Source organism: Colobus angolensis, unplaced genomic scaffold, assembly GCF_000951035.1.
Source record: "Colobus angolensis palliatus isolate OR3802 unplaced genomic scaffold, Cang.pa_1.0 Scaffold147, whole genome shotgun sequence".
Taxonomy (NCBI): domain Eukaryota; kingdom Metazoa; phylum Chordata; class Mammalia; order Primates; family Cercopithecidae; genus Colobus; species Colobus angolensis.
The window spans coordinates 3,581,851-3,605,276 of NW_012114566.1; the positions used below are offsets into that span (position 1 = coordinate 3,581,851).

The following is a 23,426-nucleotide window of genomic DNA, read 5'->3' on the forward strand; positions in this document are numbered from 1 at the left end:
ATAGGGTATAAGATAGAAGTAGTGAAATAGGCTTGCAAGACAGATTTGGAAATGATCACTATTTAAATGACCAAGTATTAGAAAGTCAAAAAGAACACCTAGGAAGTGTATATGCAGTGACACTAAAAGAAGTGCGAGGAAAAAATATTGAATAGTTCTGACAATATGGCAGACAATCAGGAATGTTAAGTAAAATAACCACCAAATATTTCAATATATAGGCAAATGTATACAAATAACATAAATTTTCAGAGTCCGGAAATAAAAGGGATCCTAAAAACTAGAATTGTGAGTGAATGATATATAACGCCGTTGCCTGTGTATGCATGTGTAATTTTGCCTCCAAAGGCAGTAAAAGAAAGCTGGTTCTGTTATCTATCTAGATGCCTGAGTTTTAATGTCAACCTGGGACAGGAGATAATTCTCCAGTTCTACAAAAGATGCCAACATAAGCTAGGACCTTCAAAGTCTAAACTCTAAGTATAAGGGTGAGTTAGATAATATCTCTTCCTAGTAGAAAGAGATATCTCAGTCTAGACTGTGAGTGGGGAAAATGTCCGCTTGAAAATGTGTAATCACAAGGCTATAATCAATCACAAGCTCCACTTTCCATAATTCAGAAATTCCAAGTTGAAAAGTTTAGGTAAAAATTAATCCAGGCCATGTAATAATATTTCAGAAGAGTGACAGGGTACTCAGAGAGGACATCACCCAATAAAGTCTTCATAAAATTTCCACACGGGACCAAAAAAGAAAAATCAAACTTACCAATACTACTACTAATAATAATTATAAAACAATTAAAATCTGGTGAGTAAAATTCAACAGACCTAACAAACAACAGGCTTAGATCCAGAATATCTTTACATATTATATATATATTTATTTATATATATCTGTAGAGGCGATAGATTGAAATCTGATAGGCACTATAAAATAGGCAAGTCAAAATGTCTATAAAAGTTAAGGACAAAAATAAAAACCATGTAAAAAGACACACAGAAAAAATAAGCAGATTTGAAAAGCAACCAAATAAGACACTTTAATGAAAACCGTAGTCTTAGAATTACAAACCATATGAACGTGTTAAATTGCAAATTAGTACACCTGAAGAGAGAATTACTAAACTGGAAGATCTGAAGAAATCACCATAGTTGCAGCTCAGAGTTTAAGAATAATATAAAAGAGAAATCGTGAAGGATAGAATCTAACAAACTAATAGTTGTTAAAACAGGGAGGAGAGAAAATGAGGATAACAAGCAATATATAAGAAGAAAATTTCTTAAAATGTCCCAGAATTTAAGGAGACATGACTTTAGATTCAGGAAGCAAAATCTATTTTGAAATAAGTAAAAATAAATTCACATATAGAAATACTATAGTGAAACATCAGAATCGCAAGAACACACGTATAAAACCTGAATTAACCTGCAACAATTTTAAATGTTAAACCTGGAGTGAAAAATTACCCAGCATCCCCAGTACAAAAATAAAAAGAAGTGAGGACATTTTAGAAAATAATATATCCACACTCTCAAAGAAAACAGTAAACGTATTTATGCGACTTTAGATAGAGACAGAGGAACTAGAAAAATGTAAGAGGGAAATCAAGAAGTATCAGTCACTGAAGGCAAGAGAAGTGTTTGAAGGAGAAGGACAGCAGTGTTCACTGCTGTTCAGATAAGTTAGATACATACTGAAGTGTGCTACTCAGTTTATTTTATTTTATTTTATTTTTAAGTCTGTTGATCTTGTCAAAGAGTTTCTGTGGAGTGGTTTAAGGGGAAAATAAATGTCCAGTCTTAGTAGACTGAGTGGAAGATGGATACATAAAGTTTTATGTAACTTTTCCAAGAAATCTGAATGTAAAGAATATAAGAATTAATGTGATTCTTAATGAGAGATACAGGATTAAAAGAGAGTTATATTGGTGGTAATCTTTTTTTAAGAGGGAAAATGTTGAACATACATAAATAAATACTGATAGGAAGAAACTAGTTGACTGAGAAACTGAATAGGAGATTCAAGTTGCATTTTCTGTTTTTTAAATACATTTTAGCACAACAGAAAAAAATCTTCCAATTCAAAGAATAAACTCATAACTAACAATGATAATTCTCCCTGGTAATTAAAATAATTACTACTAAAATGAATCTAGGTTTAATTTAATCCTAAAGTTAATAATTAAACAATGAATTTAGATTTGTTATCCCAAGAAATTAAGAAAATAATAAAATTACTAACAGAAATGTTGAATAAAATGTGACAGTAAGACCACCAATGATTAATTTATCTATAACTTATATTAAACCTCAAAATATATGTCAAGTATCTGAAGTAAATTAATTGTGTTATGTATTTTAAGACTTTATTTCAGGACATTTCAATCTTTGTGTGTGTGTGTGTGTGTGTGTATGTGTGTGTGTGCCTATAACAATACAACTTCCAAGAGAAAAGGAGTAAGACACATTATATTTCATAGTGACAACCTTTTAAATCTACAGACATTTTAAAAATGCAACATTATGTTATGTGGAATTTCATTGCTTTTCCCTCATTCTAATTCATACACTGCAGTTATTAACTACAGCAGTATACAAGCACAAGGAACAGACACTTCAGGGCCCTGAAGTAGTAATGAGGTTGACTGGGGTACTTTTCTTTCAGTTTCATTTTTGCTACTTTTAAAATCAGCATATTATTAAAATGAGTATTTTTTTTTTTCAATTTGCTTATACACATTGACTTTTCACTGAAAACAATACGCCTTGAGATTCCTTGTTCCCAGCCCTGTGGTTGATGTCCATTTATAATTCTGATATCTTGACTATGCTTAGGCTACCCAGGCAATTGCCTTTTATTTTTTATAAAAGGAAAGCAAAGCACTCAGGGAAAGAGAAGCAAATGACACTTCAAATGGATCAGACTTAACTTTGATAATACCCAAAATAGACAGCTTTGGTTGTTATATCAATACTGGATCAAGGTATGACTATAAATGATTTCTAAGAATTCACTCTCACTTATTCTAGTTATAGATCTTTCTCCAAACATATAAAAAAACCACAAAATTTCCCAAGAAATCAAATTATCAGTGAGCTTCACACTGCCAGATCCTGATTGCAAATGAGAAATCAGTGTCATTAAGTGTGCAGCGTTAGATGTCACTAAAACTAGAACATTTTAAAAATGTTTCCTGATACAAAAACATAAAAATCACTAAATAGGAAGAACATTAAAAAGAGAAGCATGCACTCAATGAAAAAGGACCCATGAGAATTATAGGGGTTAAATGCAGGGGTAAGGCAGCATTACTAAACCTAGTCATGCCTGACAGTTCACACATGTCTACCAGTGTACATTTATAGTTAAAAGTACTTTGTCCTTATTTGTGAGCACTCACCTCTAAAAGTAAGATGTCCAAATATTTTATTGAACTCCAATGTATGATTTACACATGAAATTATACGCATCTGATACTATCGCCAATATTCAAAGATCTATTTAAAACATTTAGCGAGATTCAGAATTGAAAATCATTGTAAATTCTTTTTTTTTTTTTTGAGGCGGCGTCTCGCTCTGTCGCCCAGACTGGAGTGCAGTGGCCGGATCTCAGCTCACTGCAAGCTCCACCTCCCAGGTTTACGCCATTCTCCTGCCTCAGCCTCCCGAGCAGCTGGGACTACAGGCGCCCGCCACCGCGCCCGGCTAGTTTTTTTTGTATTTTTTAGTAGAGACGGGGTTTCACCGTGTTAGCCAGGATGGTCTCGATCTCCTGACCTCGTGATCCACCCGTGTCGGCCTCCCAAAGTGCTGGGATTACAGGCTTGAGCCACCGCCCCCGGCCTGTAAATTCTTTAATGCAAAATTACATGACACATAAACCAATATTTTAAATGATCTTACAGAATAAGATAAGCCTGTTGTTAACCTATTAATGTAACTAAAAACAAAGGAGAGAGTAGTACTACTGACTAACCAAGAAGAGAGTGATACAATTAACTACCCAAACACTGTAATTGGTAGTTTTGTGTTCTCTATTTAATCTTCATGTCAACACCATGAGATAGATTTTATGTTTGCCATTTTACATATAAAGAAGAAAATACATTTCAGGAAAATTGCCTTTATGTTTTTACATTATCCTTAAGCAGACAAAATATCAATAAGGATATATAGGATAATAACAACAAAATTAATAGGCTTGATCAATATCACCTATCAATCCATCAATCTATCCTTCTATTGGTCAAAATCAATTTACTTCTATCAAACTTAAAAATATATACATTTTTCTTGTGTTCACAAAGGAATTCCCTAAAAACAGTCATTTCCTAGGCCACAAAACAGTTGCAACAGCTTCCAAGGAAAGAATATTACACAGACTTTTTCTCCTACCACAATTAAATAAAATCAAAATCACCCTTTATTTGAACATTAGGAAAACGTAAACGATTGACATATATTCTTCCACACACAAATATTTAAAAATAGTTACTAAAACCCAAGGAATATTTTCATAAATAATTTTTGTTAGCTACATATCACTTCCTAATGTCTTTATTAAAAATTATAAATTTTACTATTTTTTGGTACCCCACACAATGTTTTTCCCATTTTCTCAATATAGTGTCACAGCTTTTATTTATACCACGAGGTAAGCATGCTTACATTGTTATCACAATATAATATTATTTTCTATAAAGCTGTGTAGTACATTTCCTTACTTGTACTTTTAATTTGAAACTTTTAAAACTTTAAAACTTATAACTTAAAGTATGTTCTAGTCAAGAGGAAGTCAAGAGAGGAGTATAATTTTAAGAAATCAAGAAATAGCACTTAAACATATTACTTTATATTTATATAAAAGTAGAGGTAATAACCAGGTAACTTGGCTAAGAGTTAAAAATACTTGCCACTGGTAATAGTACAAAAGATGTAGAATGACTACTATCTACTATTGCATTATGTACTTTTTTTTTATTGTAAGCATCTATGTATTATCTGATTTTCTTTAGCTAAATATATCTACATCATTGTTTTAAAAGTTAGCATTAGAAACTGAATAGAGAATAGGTATGCACCGAACCTAGAATTTCAGAACCTATAAAGATTCAGTACTACTATATAAGAATTTATATATACAAAAGCAGAGGAAACGTACAAATTATTCATTTAAAAGAATGTAGCAATCTTCAGAAAATTCACATATAAGCACATCATGTAGAAGTGACATCTCCTTATTGAGGTTTTGCACACCACAACCACTAATGCCCTGCAACACCCTAGAACAGAAACTTTGCCTTTCTGTCTTCCCCTGAGACCCAGCATCTGGAACACGGTGGCTAAAAACACCCGAGCAGGTCTAATGTGGACTCTTCTTAGAAGAAAATAATATTGTAAAAAATATTTAGAGAATACATCAATAAAACACGAGAATATTTCAAAACTTTAGAAGTGTTTAGTGTTTTATAGAGTTTTAAAACTTTAAACCCTATAGTATTCAAGCTACAGTGTTTTGTAGCTTCTTCTCTGAAGAGGAGGTTGGCTCCAGACAACTCACAGAAGTTACACCACGACTGCCTTCCGGGCAGGGTAGAGGGTCCTGATTTCACTCACCTCAGGCTTGCTCAAATTTTGGAAAAGAAGTCATCAAAACAATGAGCAGCAACCAGTGATTCAAATATGGCTATCTTCTCTACTGTGTGGGAAATCAAACTACACAAAGGTGTGCTTCTAGGATGTGCAGCAGTGGAAAGGTTTTTTTTTGTTCTGTTATTTGTTTTATTTTGTTTTGTTTTTTGGTAGTTAGATGTGGTCATATTGCCAATGACTGAAAGGAACAGAGAGGAAATTCTGCTATGGTTACACAGCAAATTTTAGCTCATGTCTGGGACTGTGCACCCACGCAGAGGAGCCATCGTTGTAGGAAAATTGGACCCTTTAAAAAAATGCTGTAGGGAAATATAGAGGTACGTTTAAACCTTACATCTGCTGTAATGACGTATTTTGACATCAATGACGACACGTTACAGTGACCAAAATTATTTACTGACATATTGGTTACATCTTAGGCAAAGACGCATATAGCTTTTGTTTTTAAAACCCCAACTTGGCGTAACAGAAATATTTCCTGGATCAATACAGGACTTCAATCGAACACCTTTCAACCTAATAAATTTAATATTAACCAATTAAGGATTTCAGAAATGTTGCTGTTTTCTGAAACAATTTCAGTTGAGCTAACTCAAACTCCAATTGAAAACAATACATATATTCCCACCTGAGAAAGTAAGATTATTTGGAAGGAAGAAGAAAGAAAAAGGACATAAATCTATATTAAACTTTTATTCAGTGACTGCTATGTGCCATCCACGATCTAGATTTTTACATAATTATCTCCTTTGACTCTAATTTTTATGTGTCTGTGTGTGCATGTACATGTGTATTTTTATATATTTGTGTGCATTTTTTTAACCAATGGAGATAGTAATGCTACTGAAGTCTCTAAAGAATTCATGTTTACTCTTGATAAAAATTGAAACAGTATCTGTCAGCATCATAAAGACAGTTAAAATTATCATTGCCCAGTAACTGGTGAGGCAGCTCCAGTTAGCTCCTTCCTACCAGAAGTAATCTGCCGAATTACTTGAAAAAGACACACTAGAAAAGCAAAAACAGGCCGGGCTTGGTGGCTCACACCTGTAATCCCAGCACTTTGGGAGGCCGAGGCGAGCGGGTCCCCTAATGTCAGGAGTTCAAGACCAGCCTGGCCAATAAAGTGAAAACCGTCTCTGTTAAAAATACAAAACTTAGCCTGTTGTGGTGGCACACGCCTGCAATTCCAGTTACTTGGGAGGCTGAGGAAGGAGAATCGCTTGAACCCAGGTGGTGGAAGTCACCGTGAGCTGGGATAGCGCCATTGCACTCCAGCCTGGGCAATCGAGCAAGACTCCACTTTGGGAGGGAAGGAAAAGAAAAGCAACTGAGCTTTGGAGAGATATAATAGAGAGATATTGAAAGAAATTCAATGGAGTGGCAGAGACACAATAACCATCAGGATAGGGTTGCACATGAGAATCATATACACAGGTTTTAAAAATTACCCATGCCTGAGCCTCCAATATAATTCTATTGGCAATACAGGGCATATTAAAGTTCCCCTGGGGGTAGTGGGCTGAATTGTTAGGTATCAAAAAGGTACATCAAATTCTAACCCCAGGACCTGTGGATGTGACTTTATTTAGAAATAGGGTCTTTGCAAATACCTAAGTATTTCTTGTGGCTCTGCTTTGGCATTGTAACTATGCACAGATCTACAGAAGATTTTGCTTTTTGTTATTTTAATTTTCAAGATTAAAATTCCTTCTTCTTTTTTTTTTTTCTACTTAAAAAACGATACCTCTACATAGAGAATGAGCAAAATAGTATAGGAAATCCCAAAGAAGAAAGTCAAAGTCAATGAAAATTCAGCATTATATTTTGGTGAGCATGATTCAGAGTATCTATACATGTAAATAATAGTTATATAAAATTTTATGCACACTATTTTCCAAATTGATTTTCTTTTAATTTTGTACCTTTTTTTGATTTGTTTTTGTTTTTGAGAGAGGGCCTTGCTCTGTTGCCCAATCTGGAGTGTAATGGCCCACTCCTGGCTCACTGCAGCCTGAACTTTCAGGGTTGAGGTGATCCTCCCCTCTCACCCTCCCTAGTAGCTGGGACTACAGGCATGTACCACCACACCCAGCTACAAATGTGTAATTTTTAAAAATTATTTTAGAGACAGGGTTTCACCTTGTTGTCCAGGCTGGCCTCAAACTCCTGGGTTCAAGGGATCCACCAGCCTGGGCCTCCCAATGCCTCAGCAACATTACAGGCATGAGCCACTGTGCTCAACCTCTAAATTGATTGTTTGCTTATTGAAACAATTAACAATATGTTTTGTGCCAATAATCTTAACCTACATCCTTCAAAAGAAAAAAGAAATATAGTCTTTGCAGATATAAAGCTGAGGATCTCAATATGAGATCATTCTGGATTAAAAGTGGGCTTTAAATAACTGGTGTCTTCGTAAGAGAAAGGAGAGGATGCTGTGACAGAGACATGGGGAAGAAGGTCACAGAGACGGAGGCAGAGGTTGAAGTTATGTTGCCCCAAGCTGAGAAATGCCCATAGCCACCAGAAGCCGAAAGAGGCAAGCAAGGACTTTTTCCTAGAGCCTTTGGAGGAAGCCCTGTTGACAACTTGATTTTGGACTTTCGACCTCCAGAAGTGTGCAAGAATAAATTTCTGTTGTTGTTTTAAGCCATCACATTTGTAATAATTTGTTGTGGTAGTCCTAAAAAATTCTAATTGGTGGAAAATGCTAAAACCACAGTTTACATTCTCTGATCTTCTTTTAAGATAAGAATCACATGAGATATTTTTTCCCAAAATACAGATTCCTGGACTCCATCCAAGACCTACTGAATGGAAATCTTTGAGGGAGGCAGGTAGGAGCCTCGGAATCTTTATCAGCAACAAGCACTGCAAGGGACTCATATCCTCAAGCAAGAAACTGGGGAAATGCTCACTTAGAACAAGAAACTAAAAGCCCAGTATGGCTTTGAAAATATCCCTCCAGGCTTTTCTTAACCTCCCACTTTTCTGCAGACTAGACTTTATTAGTCAGGTATTTACAAAACAGGGAACTGCAAAGAAAGAAAGATGCAAAATAATGCCACATGCGTGTAAGAATAACAAGAAGACAGCTTAGCAGAAGCTTGCATACCACTTCTAAATTAAAAATTAAGTAAGCTAAAATTTAAAAGTGTGGAAGAAGGAAATAAACAGAACAAGGAAGTCTGGGATGCAAAGAATAAATCTACAGGACATAGACAGGAAAAAGAGCTTCTCAGTTTCTTCAGTATCCATCTTTTAAATAAAAATAATTATTGCCAGCATGGAAAATAGAGAGCAAATGGGTTTGAGAGAAAATTAAAACTCCAAATTGAATACAGAAAAATAGAGTGCTGAACTGCTAAAAAATGAGTGTATCTTTCTATGGAGACAAATTATCAAAGAAGTAATGAAACATCAAACATCTTTGATGTTCTCAGAATATTGACAGTAATTGTGGAATTAATGGGAGATAGGAAACATGAAGAAAAATTGGAAAAAATGCAAATAATACTTTACCAACTCCAAAATTGAGAAAAAATTTGAAAATTATGGGGAGTGAAGTTTATGCACATTTCCGACAATTCTAAGATAAACTTGTTAACAGTTTGTCAGTATATATAAAGATAATATTTGATCATGACTCCAAAACTGAGAGAAAACTTGGAAACTATAGAGAGGTGAAGTTTATGTAAGTTTCTGACAATGATTCTAAGATAAACTTGTTAAAACAATAGTTTATCAGTATTTATAATGTTACTATTTAGTCATGAATGAAATAAAAATATATTATGCCAGAATAAATTTTTGCTGATGCAGTTTTTTGATATATATATCAAATATATATATAAAATACATATATATACATATATAATATATATTTACACATGTAACATATGTTTAGGGCATTTTCACATATATAATTTCATTATATATATTCATTACATGTATTATTAAACATAGTACTTCTGTATTTTTAGCAACATTTTTGAGAAATTCTTTCACAATAAATGAAAATATCATACATGCAATATAATAGCAAACTTAGGTAGATGAGTAGTTGATTCATAACTATATCTATAGAATTCTAATTATTATGTCAGTTTTTTTCCAGAAGAATGTTTTTAATTGCTCTCCAAAAAGTTCATTTCTTTGTTACTATGATTTGGCTAAAGCCTTAAAAGTTATGCTTATCAAATCTTTGAATTATACAAAACTGGAAGACATGATTACTACGATGGATGATGGATTAAAAACTGCAAAACTGCAAAAAAGTTAAGAATTGTAGAAAGATGGTAGGGTAAAGAGGACTTTACCCATGTACATATTTTGAAATGTGTGGATAAGGGAGAATCAGAAGAGTATCAAAATAGAACTTAAGAGAACTTCTGAAATGTAGACATTGGAAATATCCCTAAAAAGCAAACATGCCTAAGAAAAGCTTAGGCATGGTAATTGACTGAGAAGTCAACATGTCAGTTACATGATAAGGTTGTCTTCCAAGATTACTTTAAGAGAAACCTAGAAGCTAAATAACTAAAGGTAAAAAGCCCACTATGATCTGTTGTAAAAATACCAAATTTTTACAACATAAACTTTTTACATTTTACAAATTGTGGTAAAAATACATAACATAAAATTTACCATCTTAACCATTTTAAGAATATAATTCAGTAACACTAACTATATTCGTACATTTCTGCAGAAGATCTCCAGAAAATTTTCATCTTGCATATTTGAAATTCTATAAACACTGAATATCAATTGCCCATTTTAGGCTATTGATTTTAATACGATTATTAAAATTCAAGTGAATGAATAGCAGGGCAATTGGTAAGAAAAGCCCCTACAAACATGGTCATGTAAGAAAATGTTGAAGGAAGTGGTATGTTTAACCTATAAATGAGAAGAGTTGCTTGGACACTATGGTGTCATTAGTTATCTTAAGAGCCAGACTGTGGACAAAGTTACTGATTCTATGTAACTTCAGATGATAGAACAAATATCAGTGGGTAGAATCTTTAAGAAGCCAGATCTTAGCTCCATGAAAAAAGAATATTCTGATAATTGATTACCACCCAACAGTAGAATTAATTACCCTCTGAAATGTTGAGTTCTTTGTTTCTGAAAATATTTAAACAATGAGTAGGTAATCACTTCTGGGACCAATTTTAGAAGAATTCCTATATTTGATAAGAGATTAAGTTACAAAGCATTTTAGTCAACTACAAAAGTTTCTAATTCTGTGAGAATAGACAACTAGGAGTGAATGGGCCTGACATCCAACTGAAATCTATTAATATATTGTGCAACTTTGCACACACAATTTTCAGTACTTCAGTCTTACAATGTGAGAACTAAAATAACTTTTCTTATTCTTTCTAAATGTTCATGTATTGAATAAATGTGTGTATGTTTGGACTAGTAGGTATGTACAAACCTACTTTAATAGGCAATTAGAAGGGAGAAAGGAAGAAGGAAAAGAAGTAAGAGAAAAAAAAAATGAGTGAGTTAAAAACAAAAACACGTAAAAGTGAAATTCTTTCTTTCACCATGGCCCTGGCCCACTTACATCCAATACTAAGGATAAGGAGACACCAAGTACCCTCACATTCTGCACAGAGAAGCAAATATTGGAACCATTCCATATAATAGGAGAGTACTGTATAAGTCAACCTTCTGGAGACACCACTGGACCAACCTGTGGAAAGATCCACAAATACAAGAGGAGAGACTCCGTGAGAATCATTCATGAAATTGTGTGGGTGCCTGAGAAGGCACTGATGAGATGTTTTTTCTGCAAGTGATCTGGCCCTTTTACCTGTATCTAGAGAAGAACAAAGAACTGGAGAGTGACAGCAGGCCCAAGGTATGAGTAATTAGGAGAGCAACCTGCTCACAACATTCGGGAAAGCAAAATAAAAAATGTAGACCTAGCAAAGACAGAAAACCTTTTCTTGTCACATCAGTAATGCAACCAAAAGAGCAGCCTACCAAGAAAGGGGATTCTAGCAACTTAAGGCTATGAGATATACGTCCGGTGATGGGAATGAGGAGGTACGGGGAATAAAAGAGACCTGGGTCTAGATATGCAGGGAACACTGAAGAAGGGAGAAAAAGAGAGAAGAAATGAGAAGGAGGAAGTCCAGGGAATTCTAAAGAGGGATGAGACTCAAACCTCTCTGAAGATCTCACACAGAAACCTCTCAATAGAGTTGCATTTCTCATGTGTCAGAAGATTGTGAAATTTAAAGCAGTAGAAAGGAAGTTTCCTCTAGATCTGCTAGAAAGGATGTTACTCATTTCCTCCATGTCTTCTCTCTGCCTGAAGAGCTAAAGTTACATGACAGACAGGTAGAGAGTAACAAAGCAGGACATATTTTCCTCCCTGTTCTTAGAACTTCAAGTCTAGCCAGCAATGAGGAAGGAGAAAGCTTTGACTAAGATATAATACTGGTGTTTCAAAATGCACTGGAACAAGTTATAGAAACTAAAAGTTACCAAGGTCATTGTGTGGTGCAAAGATATTATTAAGTAATGGCAAAGGAGTTGAAAACAGTGCTGGACAATAATTATATTTCAATATTCCACTGGATTTCTACTACTCATTATAGGGTTACACACATATGCAGGTTTTTTCTTAGAAAATAAAAAATATTATACTGAATCAGGAAATTTGCTTTTCTAAAAATCTTGTGTAAAATATATTATATACAACTTACTACTAATTTAACTGGGTAAAAACTCCATTTTGATAGCTGAAACTCTTCCTTCTTTCTCTATTTTTCTTTTTACTTATTTATGTATTATTTTTTTGAAGATGGGTCTCACTCTAGTTGTCCCAGACTGGAGTGCATCATGGCTCACTACAGCCTCAACTTCCTGGGCTCAAGTGATCATCGCACCTCAGCCTCCCAAGTAGCTGGGACTACAAGCACCCACCACCACCCCTGGCTAATGTTTTGTATTTTTTGTAGAGATGGGATCTGGCCATGTTTCTCAGGCTGGTCTGGAACTCCTGGGCTCAAGTGATCCACCTGCATCAGCCTGCCAAAATGATGAGATTACAGGCATGAACCACCATGCCTGCCTTCTCTTCTCTTCCTCTCTTCTTCTCTCTTCTCTCCTGTCCTTTCCTTTCCTTTCCTCTCCTCTCTTCTCCCTATCCCCTCCTCTCCTATCCTCTTTTTTCTCTTTTTTTGTAATTTTATAAGATAGCAAGATTACAAGAGCATTTAAAGTAAGATTACAAGTACAAGAGACAAAATCCTGCAATCTACGTGGTTTTAAAAGATCAACATTCATAAAATTGAGTAATATTAACTTTTCAAACATTAGTCGATTTTTGTTTCTACTTCATTGAACTTTTTTTTTTTTTTTTTGAGATGGAATCTCACTCTTGTTGCCCAGGCTGGAGTACAGTGGCATGATCTTGGATCACTGTAACCTCCACCTCCTAGGTTCAAGCTATTCTCATGCCTCAGCCTCCAGAGTAGCTGGGATTACAGGCATGCACCACCATGCACCACTAAATTTTTTGATATTTTTAGTAGAGATGGGGTTTCTCCACGTTTGCCAGGTTAGTCTCAAACTCCTCACCTCAAGTGGTTCACTTATCTTGGCCTCCCAAAGTGCTAGGATTACAGGTGTGAGCCACCACACCCAGCCTGAACTACCTTTCAATCTCCTAACAAACTTTAGATAATTTCTCAGGTTGAAGGCTTCTAACAAATTAGGTACTACCAACTTACATTAAGGTATATTTGTTAAAACATAATAAATGTAAACTATGTGAAGATAACTGGAAGACAGAGCAAGCCAAAGATTGTTAAAGTTTAAAATGAATAACCATACATGTTTTTTACTATAAATTGTCCAAAGGACAAAACGTGTCATTGTTTGAAACATTATGTTTAATCATGAAATGCCCTTATATTTAATGTTGTAATTTGAGGATGGTGATATGGCTTGGCTCGTCCTCACCCAAATCTCATGTTGAATTCCCACGTGTTGTAAAAGGGACCCAGTGGGAGGTAACTGAATCATGGGAGCAGGTCTTCCCCGTGCTGTTCTTGTTATAGCAAATAAGTCTCGAGAGATCTGATGGTATCATCAGGGGGAGTTTCCCTGCCCAATCTCTCTCTTTGTCTGGTGCCGCCCACGTAAAATATGACTTGCTCCTCCTTGCCTTCCACCATGATTATGAGGCTTCTGTAAATCCAGTTAAACCTCTTTCTTTTGTAAATTGTCCAGTCTTGGGTATGTCTTTACCAGCACCATGAAAATGGACTAATACATATGGGAAGGAAATTTGTAAGGATAATTGCTTCCAACTTAAATTAGTTTTGCATATACGAAACATTCTTATGTTACGTAAGTTCACAGATGATAAAATCAAATACACATGGTATAAGGATCAGCATTAATTGAGAATTTGTTTTTAGGGTGGTACAACAGTAACTGCGTTTTTTTTGTTGTTGTTGTTCTCCATACTGGTAAAAACCATAATTACTTTTGCACCGACCTAATAGAATGTAAATTCGTGGGCCCCCCCTGAGACTGACTGGATCAGAGACTCTGAAAATGAGGCCCAGCACTCTGTTTTTTAACAAGCTCCCCAAAAGACTCTGATGTATGTCTTGAGTTTTCAAATTTGATCACATATTTCACCATTTGGGAAGCATTAAAAATACTAACTATTGGGTCCTACACCTGGAGATTCTATTTAATTACTTTGGAATGAGGCATGGGCAGGTGATTTTAAAGTTGTCCTGGTAATTATTTTATTGACAACTAAAGTTGAGAACCAATGTTAGTCTTAGCCTTGAAATTAAATTGACCGTTCAATTTTTTGACACCAGGTCCACTTTCAACACAGGCGTCACAATTTGAATATGTCTTCTCTTGTTTGCATCATCAATTTACAAATTATTCTTTCCACATGTGAAGACTACTAAAAAAATTAAACAACTGCTTAAAGATTAAAGCTGAATCCTCAGACGGACTTCCCAATTAATGTAAATGTGCACCCACATATAATCTCAACCTAAAATCTGCAATTAACTTGTAAAGGCAAATGCAAGTAAAATGAATTAGGTTTATAAATAGATGCTAGTAAATTCCAGTGAAAACTTGACCCTCAGTTGCAGTACCTTCAACTCCTAATTACCAGCAGAAACATTTTGAATCATAGGCTTTGCATGTTTTTAAATTCAAATTTTAGTATTATTTTTAATGTGTAACAGTACTCATAAACCTAACAGAGATTGTTCATGGAGCTGAAATGTAAAAACAAAAAAGTGATTGCAGCATCTTCCGTTAGGATGAAACCTTTGGGAATCTCGGCTATTCCAATGACAAAAGCAAAATATGGTCAGTACGAGTTTTATAATAAAACTAGAAATGAGTTGAATCTATATTTATTTATAGTATAGTGTCAAATAGGGTGAGTGCTTTTTAAAAAAATGCACTCCTTGTCATTTTGTATGCAGTGCAGGGATAATTTCTATTACAGAGATCTGTGCCATTCTTTCTTATGATAACTTTAAAAGTGCAATTGTGCCTACTAGACTTTGTCAGCTTCTCTTCTGATGTAAATTTTGATTTTAAATAACAATGTGAAAGGTGTGTTACTGAAGAGAGAACCGCGTTTGAGGTAAAACAGGTTTCCTTGGTTGTAAAGAAGAAATGGTACTGCTACTAACGCATGTCCATAGTTTACAGATACTCTGTAAAATCTGGCTATATTTCAGAACCAAACTGTCTAGCTGCTAAATTGTTACAATGTGTTCATATTCAATTGTGTGCTGCAGTCCTCTTGTACCAACTTGTGAGAGTCTATTTTTATTTTATTGTTTTGAAACGGAGTCTCACTCTGCCACCCAGGCTGGAGTACAGAGGCACAATCTCAGCTCACTGCAATCTCTGCCTTCCGGGTTCAAGAAATCTTCACACCTCCACCTCTGGAGTAGCTGGGATTATAGGCACGTGCCATCACGCCGGCTAATTTTCGTATATTTAGTAGAGACAGGGTTCTACTATGTTAGCCAGGCTAGTCTCCAACTCCTGGCCTCAAGTGATCCGCTCATCTTGGCTTTCTAAAGTGCTGGAATTACAGACATGAACCACCACACCTGGTCATGAGAGCCTATTTTTAAATTTTCACTGATTCTATTTGCCAGTTGTAAAGCACATGTCATTTTTTAAAAATAATTTTTATAAATGTAAAATTAAACAAATAATGTTTAAAACAAAGGTAATACATACCTGAGACTTCTAATTTCCTGATAATTTTACTACATTGCTCTTGAAGTTATTCGTGTCAGCTGTATCTGAATAGTGGAAATACTACATACTAGTGCGTTACTGCATATTGTTCTAATTCCACATTCAGAGAATCATGTTGGCAACTTGATATTGGCCATGGTCGGAGTATTTACAGCACACAAATGGGCAAACAATACGTCAGGGTTCCTCCCCACCAGGAAATGTTAAAACATTTACCAACACAACAAGGAATGAAACCTACTATAAGTGTATGTGCATTTAAATCAGATAGTCATTGAAGTATAATAGCATTATCTGCACCCGCTGCATGGATCACAAAAAAAGTCAGCCTAAAATGGTTGGATTCTAGTGGTAAGCATGCCTGGGTTAACAATCTGTTCCTTCTATTTATTAGCTTTGTGATCTCAAGCAGGTTTCTAAAAGTCTCTAAGTTTCAACTCCTTTATCTGTGATATGTGAACCACAAAATATTCCTCATAGATTTGTTGTTATAAAAATTCAACAGAAAAATATGTGTCTGGCAGTGCTACCAACCCTTCTTCGCCTCACCTCATAAAAGATATACAAGTTTGCTGGTATAGTCATTTAGATTATTATTAAAATTTTAGGTATTTTCCTCCTTTGATTCAAGTAAATTGTTATTAAAATAAAGAAATAGGTCTTGCCCTAGTCCTATTAAAAAAAAAAAAGAAAAGAGAAAATCTGATCAAAGACCTAATAGAAGTTCTTTAATGAGCTCATACTTTATTTTCCTAATTGTTTTCATGACATTTCTTATCTGAATTGAGACTCTGATTCCAGGGCTTCTCTATATTTAATGTTATTAGATTGCTCGTTACCTTTCTGGTATTCTCTGAATGAGGATGCTCACTGTGGAAAGGAATCAAGTTTTCTAAAATATAGAGCAACTTAGCAGCAGACTCAGCCAGATTTAGGACCACCCAGTTAGTCTGGATAGTGGAAAAGAGAGAGAATATACTGCTCAATCCACTTTATTGGTCAGGCTCTAGATATTCTATTATATACATAAAATATGCTATTGTCTCTTGTGTGGTTCTCTAGTGCTTTCTTCCATACTACTGCTGTCACCTTCTTTAATATATCACTTACCACCACTTACTTTATCTATATTTTATTCTGAGGTTATATACTCAAATGTTTACAGGGACATAATAGTCTAGCATAAGAAAATTTTAGGTAAGCATCCTCCAAATACAGGCATTTAAATTGAGAGGTTAACACCGTGGAAAACAGTATAGAGATTCCTCAAAAAACTAAAAGTAGAACTACAATTTGATCCAGCAATCCCAGTACTGGGTATCTACCAAAGGAAAAGAAGTCATTATATGAAAAAGACACATGCACACACATGTTTAGAGCAGCACAATTTGCAATTGCAAAGATACTGAACCAACATTAGTGCCCATCCAACCAGTGGCTGGATAAAGAAAATGTGGTACATATACACCATGGAATACTACTCAGCCATAAAAAGGAATAAAATTATGTCTTTTCCAGCAACTTGGATGGAGCTGGAGGCCATTATATTAAGTGAAGAAACTCAGGAATGGAAAACCAAATACTGTTTTCTTATCACTTACAAGTGAGAGCTAAGCTATGAGGATACAAAGACATAAGAGTGATGTAATAGACTGTGGGGTCTTGGCAGGGGGAAAGCTGGAAAGGGGTAGAGGATAAAAGACTACATATTGAGAACGATGTATTCCGCTCGGGTGATGAGGGCACAAAATCTTAGAAATCACCATTAAAGAACTTACCCATATAACCAAAAACCACCTATACCCCCAAAACTGTGGAAATTCAAAAAAAAAAAAAAAGAAAAAATAATAAACAGAAGAGTTAAAAACCTTATTTTTCTACTATTAAAAGCATAAGTGTTAAATTATTAAAACGTATACTTATTGCATTATATTTTAATAAATATGCTATACATGTCTAAATTATGGATAAAATTTTCCCATAATTTTAAAAAATCTATTGCCATGACTGAAATAAAGCACAAGTCTTAGAAAGCCTGGTTCATTCTGTTACTGTGTTTCACCAGACATTACTGAGACAAATGATAATGAAATATACTGATGCATGAGTACAATGAGAGTAATTAAATTTGTAACTTGATGTGACAATACATTTTTACTATTTTCAAAAATAAGGGAATCTGTGCAAAGTGGGAATTTTGCCATCAACAAAAATATTATCTTAAACTAATACTAAGTTTGTCAGTCAGAATCATATGACTACACAGAAATGAAAACAATGATTTACCAATTATGTAGTCTCAATCTGAATCATTACTCTTCCCGGAAGATAACATATACATGCCAATAAGAAACACGTCCTCCTCCTTTACCCTAAATGTTACTCCATGAACTACTCTCTTTGACAAGTTTAATTACTACAGACATAAGATTAATAATGAACATTGGAGATTGTCCTGTTAGCCGTGTAATAACCACTTCCTAATAAAATCTGCAATGTTTAAATCCATTTATTTTTTGCTGAGAATATTGTTTCTACCACACAAATAGAAATTATTCAGAAGTTATCATTAAAGCGCACACTCAGGTCCAAAAGTTTGTAACAGAAAGTGACATATCCTCTGCCTCTTTTGCCTGTAGTCATAAAGATATAAATAGCTCTTGAAGGAGGGTATAGTGATAGGATATCGTATCTGACACAATTTCTACTAACAACATGTTTCACTCACAACTTACCACAAGATGCCATTTCATCTGTCTGGTCACCACAGTCGTCTTCCCTGTCACACAGCCATGCTCTGGGAATGCAACGCCCATTTCCGCAAGAAAACTGGTCTACCTGGCATGTTCTGGCTATGATGATCAATTAATATACAAAAAATCAATTTAGAGGCCTTTTGAACATCAAGGATATAATTAAGCATGCAATATCCCTTTCATACATAAGACAGTATATTTCTTTATTAAAATAAAATATTTTAAAAGTCCATTTTTATTTAAGACTTCTGAATATCAGCTTGCTTGTCTTCTCTAAAGTTCACATGCTTTGCCCTTCAATTATCAATGACTGTTAAATGACAAGATAGTAATCCTCACACAATTCTATAAATGAAGCTATGAATTCATCATTTTAAAATTTTGCCCAGCATGTGCTTATGAATATAAGGTTGAATTAAGTTTCATCCAACTCTTAATTAACAAAAAAAGAATTTTGGATAGCATTTGCTAATAAACCAAGAAAACTTTTTTTTGCAGTATTGTAGAAGGCATTATTTGGAGATGATCTCAGTATATCTAGTTTCTAATCATGGGGTCAAAATTGTCCTATTCCTCTAACATTTTTAATGCATTTATTTCTTGATCTCTAAATGATCTACTGTATGAAGTGAGAGTGTAAAAAGTAATTTCTAAAACGTATATTTAGCCTTAAGATGTTTTCTTTTTAACTCATTTTTCAGCACAATTATTTGAAAAAGTATGACTTTTTAATCAAGGTATATTAATGAACTTTGCTTTAGGCTCTCTTAAGGGTTTCAATGAACACAAACATGGAATCTTGCTTTCTATGTTAGCCGGAGGCAGTGGTTTAAAGTTATTCAGAAAAGGGGTTATGTTCAACAGGAAATTTGATAATCCTTTTCTAGTATAATCAGGGCAACTTTTAAAAGCATGAAAGCTTAAATAGCTTCCCTGCCTCTTCCCCCAGGCCTTTGGTAGTGACATGCTTAGTTGTTTTTATCATCTGATTTTCATTTTTTTTTCTTTGGTCCCTCTGAACTACAAATATGTCTTTATGAGCCTCAATATCCCATCTACCCTTTCCTTTCAGTGGACTAGAGAAAAAAATGAGATATATTGGGAAACGGATACTCGGTCCTATGAAAATTTTGGATAGGTGAGGCTTGAACAGATAATGAATAATTGGGGTCTGAGTGTCAGTGGCTACAATAAGGGAATCTTGTTGAGTTTACAGACTTCCTTTTTCCTAGGTTTGAGAACCGTTGTTTGTCTCATCAAAACACTTTGTGAACTTGGGTACTAATGGTTGGTATAAGAGTGAGTGGTGCAAAGCCAACTCAATCAACCACACTAAAATAGGTTCCACGAATTAGGGCTTCAGAAATCATTGAAAATAATTTTTTATAAGATAAATACATTGTTCTGCCCTTTTAAGAAAAGTGCACTTGCAGTGTTAAGATGTATATTCATTATTAGTGAATATTTTAAAGATTATCCTAGAAAAACAAATGAAAAATTTACTGGCTTGGTTTGATACATTAGATTGTTCCTAGTCTTGCTGTCTAAAATTAGAAATATCAGGAAAATTATTAGAGTATGTATTTTGCTTTGCTTATATGATAAGGTTCCTAAGTCTAAAATATTTTTTGCACTATCTGATTTTTTCATTTTACAAATTCATCATTTATTTTACATTAATAGATTTTAAATATTCTAGCAAACACATATGCTTCTATAGTTTTTAATGTTAAAATTACAAGTAAAATTAAATAATTCTATGTTGTCTCATTTAATTCTACAGATTTTCTGGTAAATTATTCTGTCATCTATACTAAAATGAATAAAGTTCATAGATAATTGTTATAACATTATGTCTGCTGAGGAAAAAAATAACTATACATGTATTTGTATTAACCTAGAGAAGGAGGTAGAAAGATATACACAAAGTCTAATGTCATTAGTGTACTTGATAGGAAGGGGTAAAAATAGAAGTGTGAGAGAGATTAATAATTTTTCTCTTACATATCTTTGTTTCACTGGTTACAATAAATACCTTTTTATCTTTTGAGTTTTAAGAGAAATTTAATAAGAGCATTTTTTTCAATTCTTGTTTACTTCCTTTCACCCTACCTTGCCTCCTTCCTTGTTTTCCCTTGTTGTTTCTCTTTTTTCTTTTCCATACCTTTCTTCCTCCTTCATTCTTTATTTAATTCCTTCAGTCTTTTCTGTTTTCTTGCTTTATATAAATAAACATTATCACATATTTCTATCTTAAATTCTAATTGGCCCGTAATAAGAATATATTAAATTTATCAAAACCAATGTTCTTTTATTTGACATTCTTATGTCACTGTATTCTCGCCTAATAATTCAGGTTTAATTCTAGCAAAGTTTCATCAGATTGTTTTCTTTCATTAGGAAAGCTATGGTGATTAGAAAGGAAAATGAGCAAGAATTTCTATGAACCTGTCTCATATTGTGTATGACCCATATCACATTGTGATGGTGTGGGAATTTGTGTTACCTCATTAACTCTGAAGCTGGAGGAACTGTTATGAGCTATTATTCCAAAGAGTATTCACTGGATTATTATTGAGGGAAAGTATGCCCTGAAGATATATGAATTCACCGTCTGTTCTAATCCTGGAAAAAATTATTCACTTAGTCTACTAGGCAATTTTAACTGATCTCAGATGAGAAAGATGCTTCATTCCACAAACCCTCAAGGACTGTTTACATGATATAATCAAGTTGACTAAATTATCACTTTCTAATTAATGAATTTTTCTGAAAACAAACCCACAACATTTACTTTTTCATCTCTTGTCTCCATCAGATCTAAGTTAGTTTGGAGGCAAGATTAGCAGAGCAGCCCCATAGGACTCTAATTTTGTAGCAAATGCTGCTCTAAGGAGGAAGAAATTTACACCTCCTTCAAGAGAATTGTTTGTCTAGCTGCTGAATCAGAGGTTCAGTGTAATCGTGCTTCTCCTGTAGCCATGTAACAGTGAGAACTCTCACAAGGCACACAAACTATACAGCCAAGAGGAGACTAGAGCATAGCACTATTCCTAAACTTCACTTTTGCTGTATTGTAATCAAAGCATTCTACATAGCTGTATTTAATGTCATATCAAAATACACTCATTCTTTTGTAAAGAGAAGTCTAATTTTTAAATACATTAGGATTTTTTTGCAATCAATTATATTTATCTAGTATGAATTTAGTTATAAGTGGTAGAGGATGTGAGAAGAGCAAATATTATGTAATCTAACCAGAGCACTATGGTGGGGAGAAATGTTGATGTGAAATTGTCTAAGCTTGAATATAAGGAATGATCATGTTTCCATGAGGAAAAGTAATTTCAAATCTAACTACTTTTCATCTTCGGTCTCTGGGTCTCCCTCATGAGTAGACAACAATATTCTGGATGTTGACGGAGAACGGCTCCCAAGACCCTGACTGTGTCCACTTACTCCGGATCCCGTGTGTGTGCTATTTCCTCTTCTGGGCAAATTCTCCAACCCTTTCTCTTATTATTCACTTCACCCTACCCTGGACAATCTATTCTGGTCAATTGTTCTTTTTTTTTTGGTGAAATATTTCTACCATCTAGCAAGGTCTAGAAAAAAATATCATTAGCATCAGTTTACTGTTACATACCTATGTCAAATCTTATTTTTTTCTATATTTGTCACAGATTTTTATTTTTGTTTTGTCTAAGAAAAAATATATGTACTTATATTTGAAATTTCCTACATAATCTTTCTCAATCACATTTCCCTCCCTCTCTTTCCAGAGGTAACTAATCTTCTTAATTTTTTTTTTATTTCTGTGCATATTATAATACTATTCCTATTTATGAATTCATAAACACTATATAAAATTATTTTATATTTTATACTTCATATAAATGATATTGCTTATTTTCTTCAATTTAGTGTTGTTTTTTTTTCCTTGGATGAGGGTATCTCATCTAATTTAACTTTATTTTTAAATTCATTTTTGTTGATATTTGAATTTTTGTTCAGATATTTTAATTATGAAGAGCATTCCATGAATAGAACACAATATATCTATCCATTCCTCTGTTAATGGACATTTAAATTGTTTCAGTTTTTCACTATTACAGCACAAGACAATGAAAAATTTTATTCATATCTCTCTCTTCATGCACAGGTATTAGATTATAAACATAGAAATAGAATTACAAAGTTGAAGGTATGCACATCTTCACATTTATCGAATTTGGCCAAATCACTTTCCAAGATAGAAAATCAATTCACACACCCAGCAGGATTGTATGGCAATTTCTTTTCTCCACAGTATTGCCAATGCTGTGTTTTACCAGATTATTTTATTTCTTCTAATTAAATGGCTGCAACTGTCACTTAGGAATTTTTCTTAAGCTTTTTATAAGGTTTAACTTAGACAGTGCTTCCTTCAAGAAGTACTCCCAGATAACTAAAGGCTGTATTCCATACCCTTCCTATGTGCTTCCATGTGGATCAATTTAACACTTTGAATACTGCATTAGAATGACCTGTTTACACTTCTTTCTCCTAGTCTTCACTCTTAGCTTCTTGGGGAAAGACATTGTGTATTTTCTTTCATTCTATCACTCGTGCCTTGGTAGATATTTAATGAAGTAAATAAATTCATGAAGTAGAAATTTAAAAAAGTAGGAAATTGGCTTATTGTGGGCTCTGTCCAAAAGGAGGAGGAGGCGGAGGAGGAGG

The 23,426-nt window shown here is 34.1% G+C and overlaps 1 protein-coding gene across 1 annotated transcript in view; it reads right to left on the reverse strand.

Moving 5' to 3' along the window:
* LRP1B (low density lipoprotein receptor-related protein 1B) overlaps window positions 1-23,426 on the reverse strand; it is a 1,318,888-nt gene that overhangs the window by 785,898 nt on the left and 509,564 nt on the right. The window contains exon 17 of the mRNA XM_011935709.1: window positions 18,684-18,800. Within this exon, the coding sequence (XP_011791099.1) occupies window positions 18,684-18,800 (117 nt within the window). The remainder of the gene's footprint in view (window positions 1-18,683; window positions 18,801-23,426) is intronic.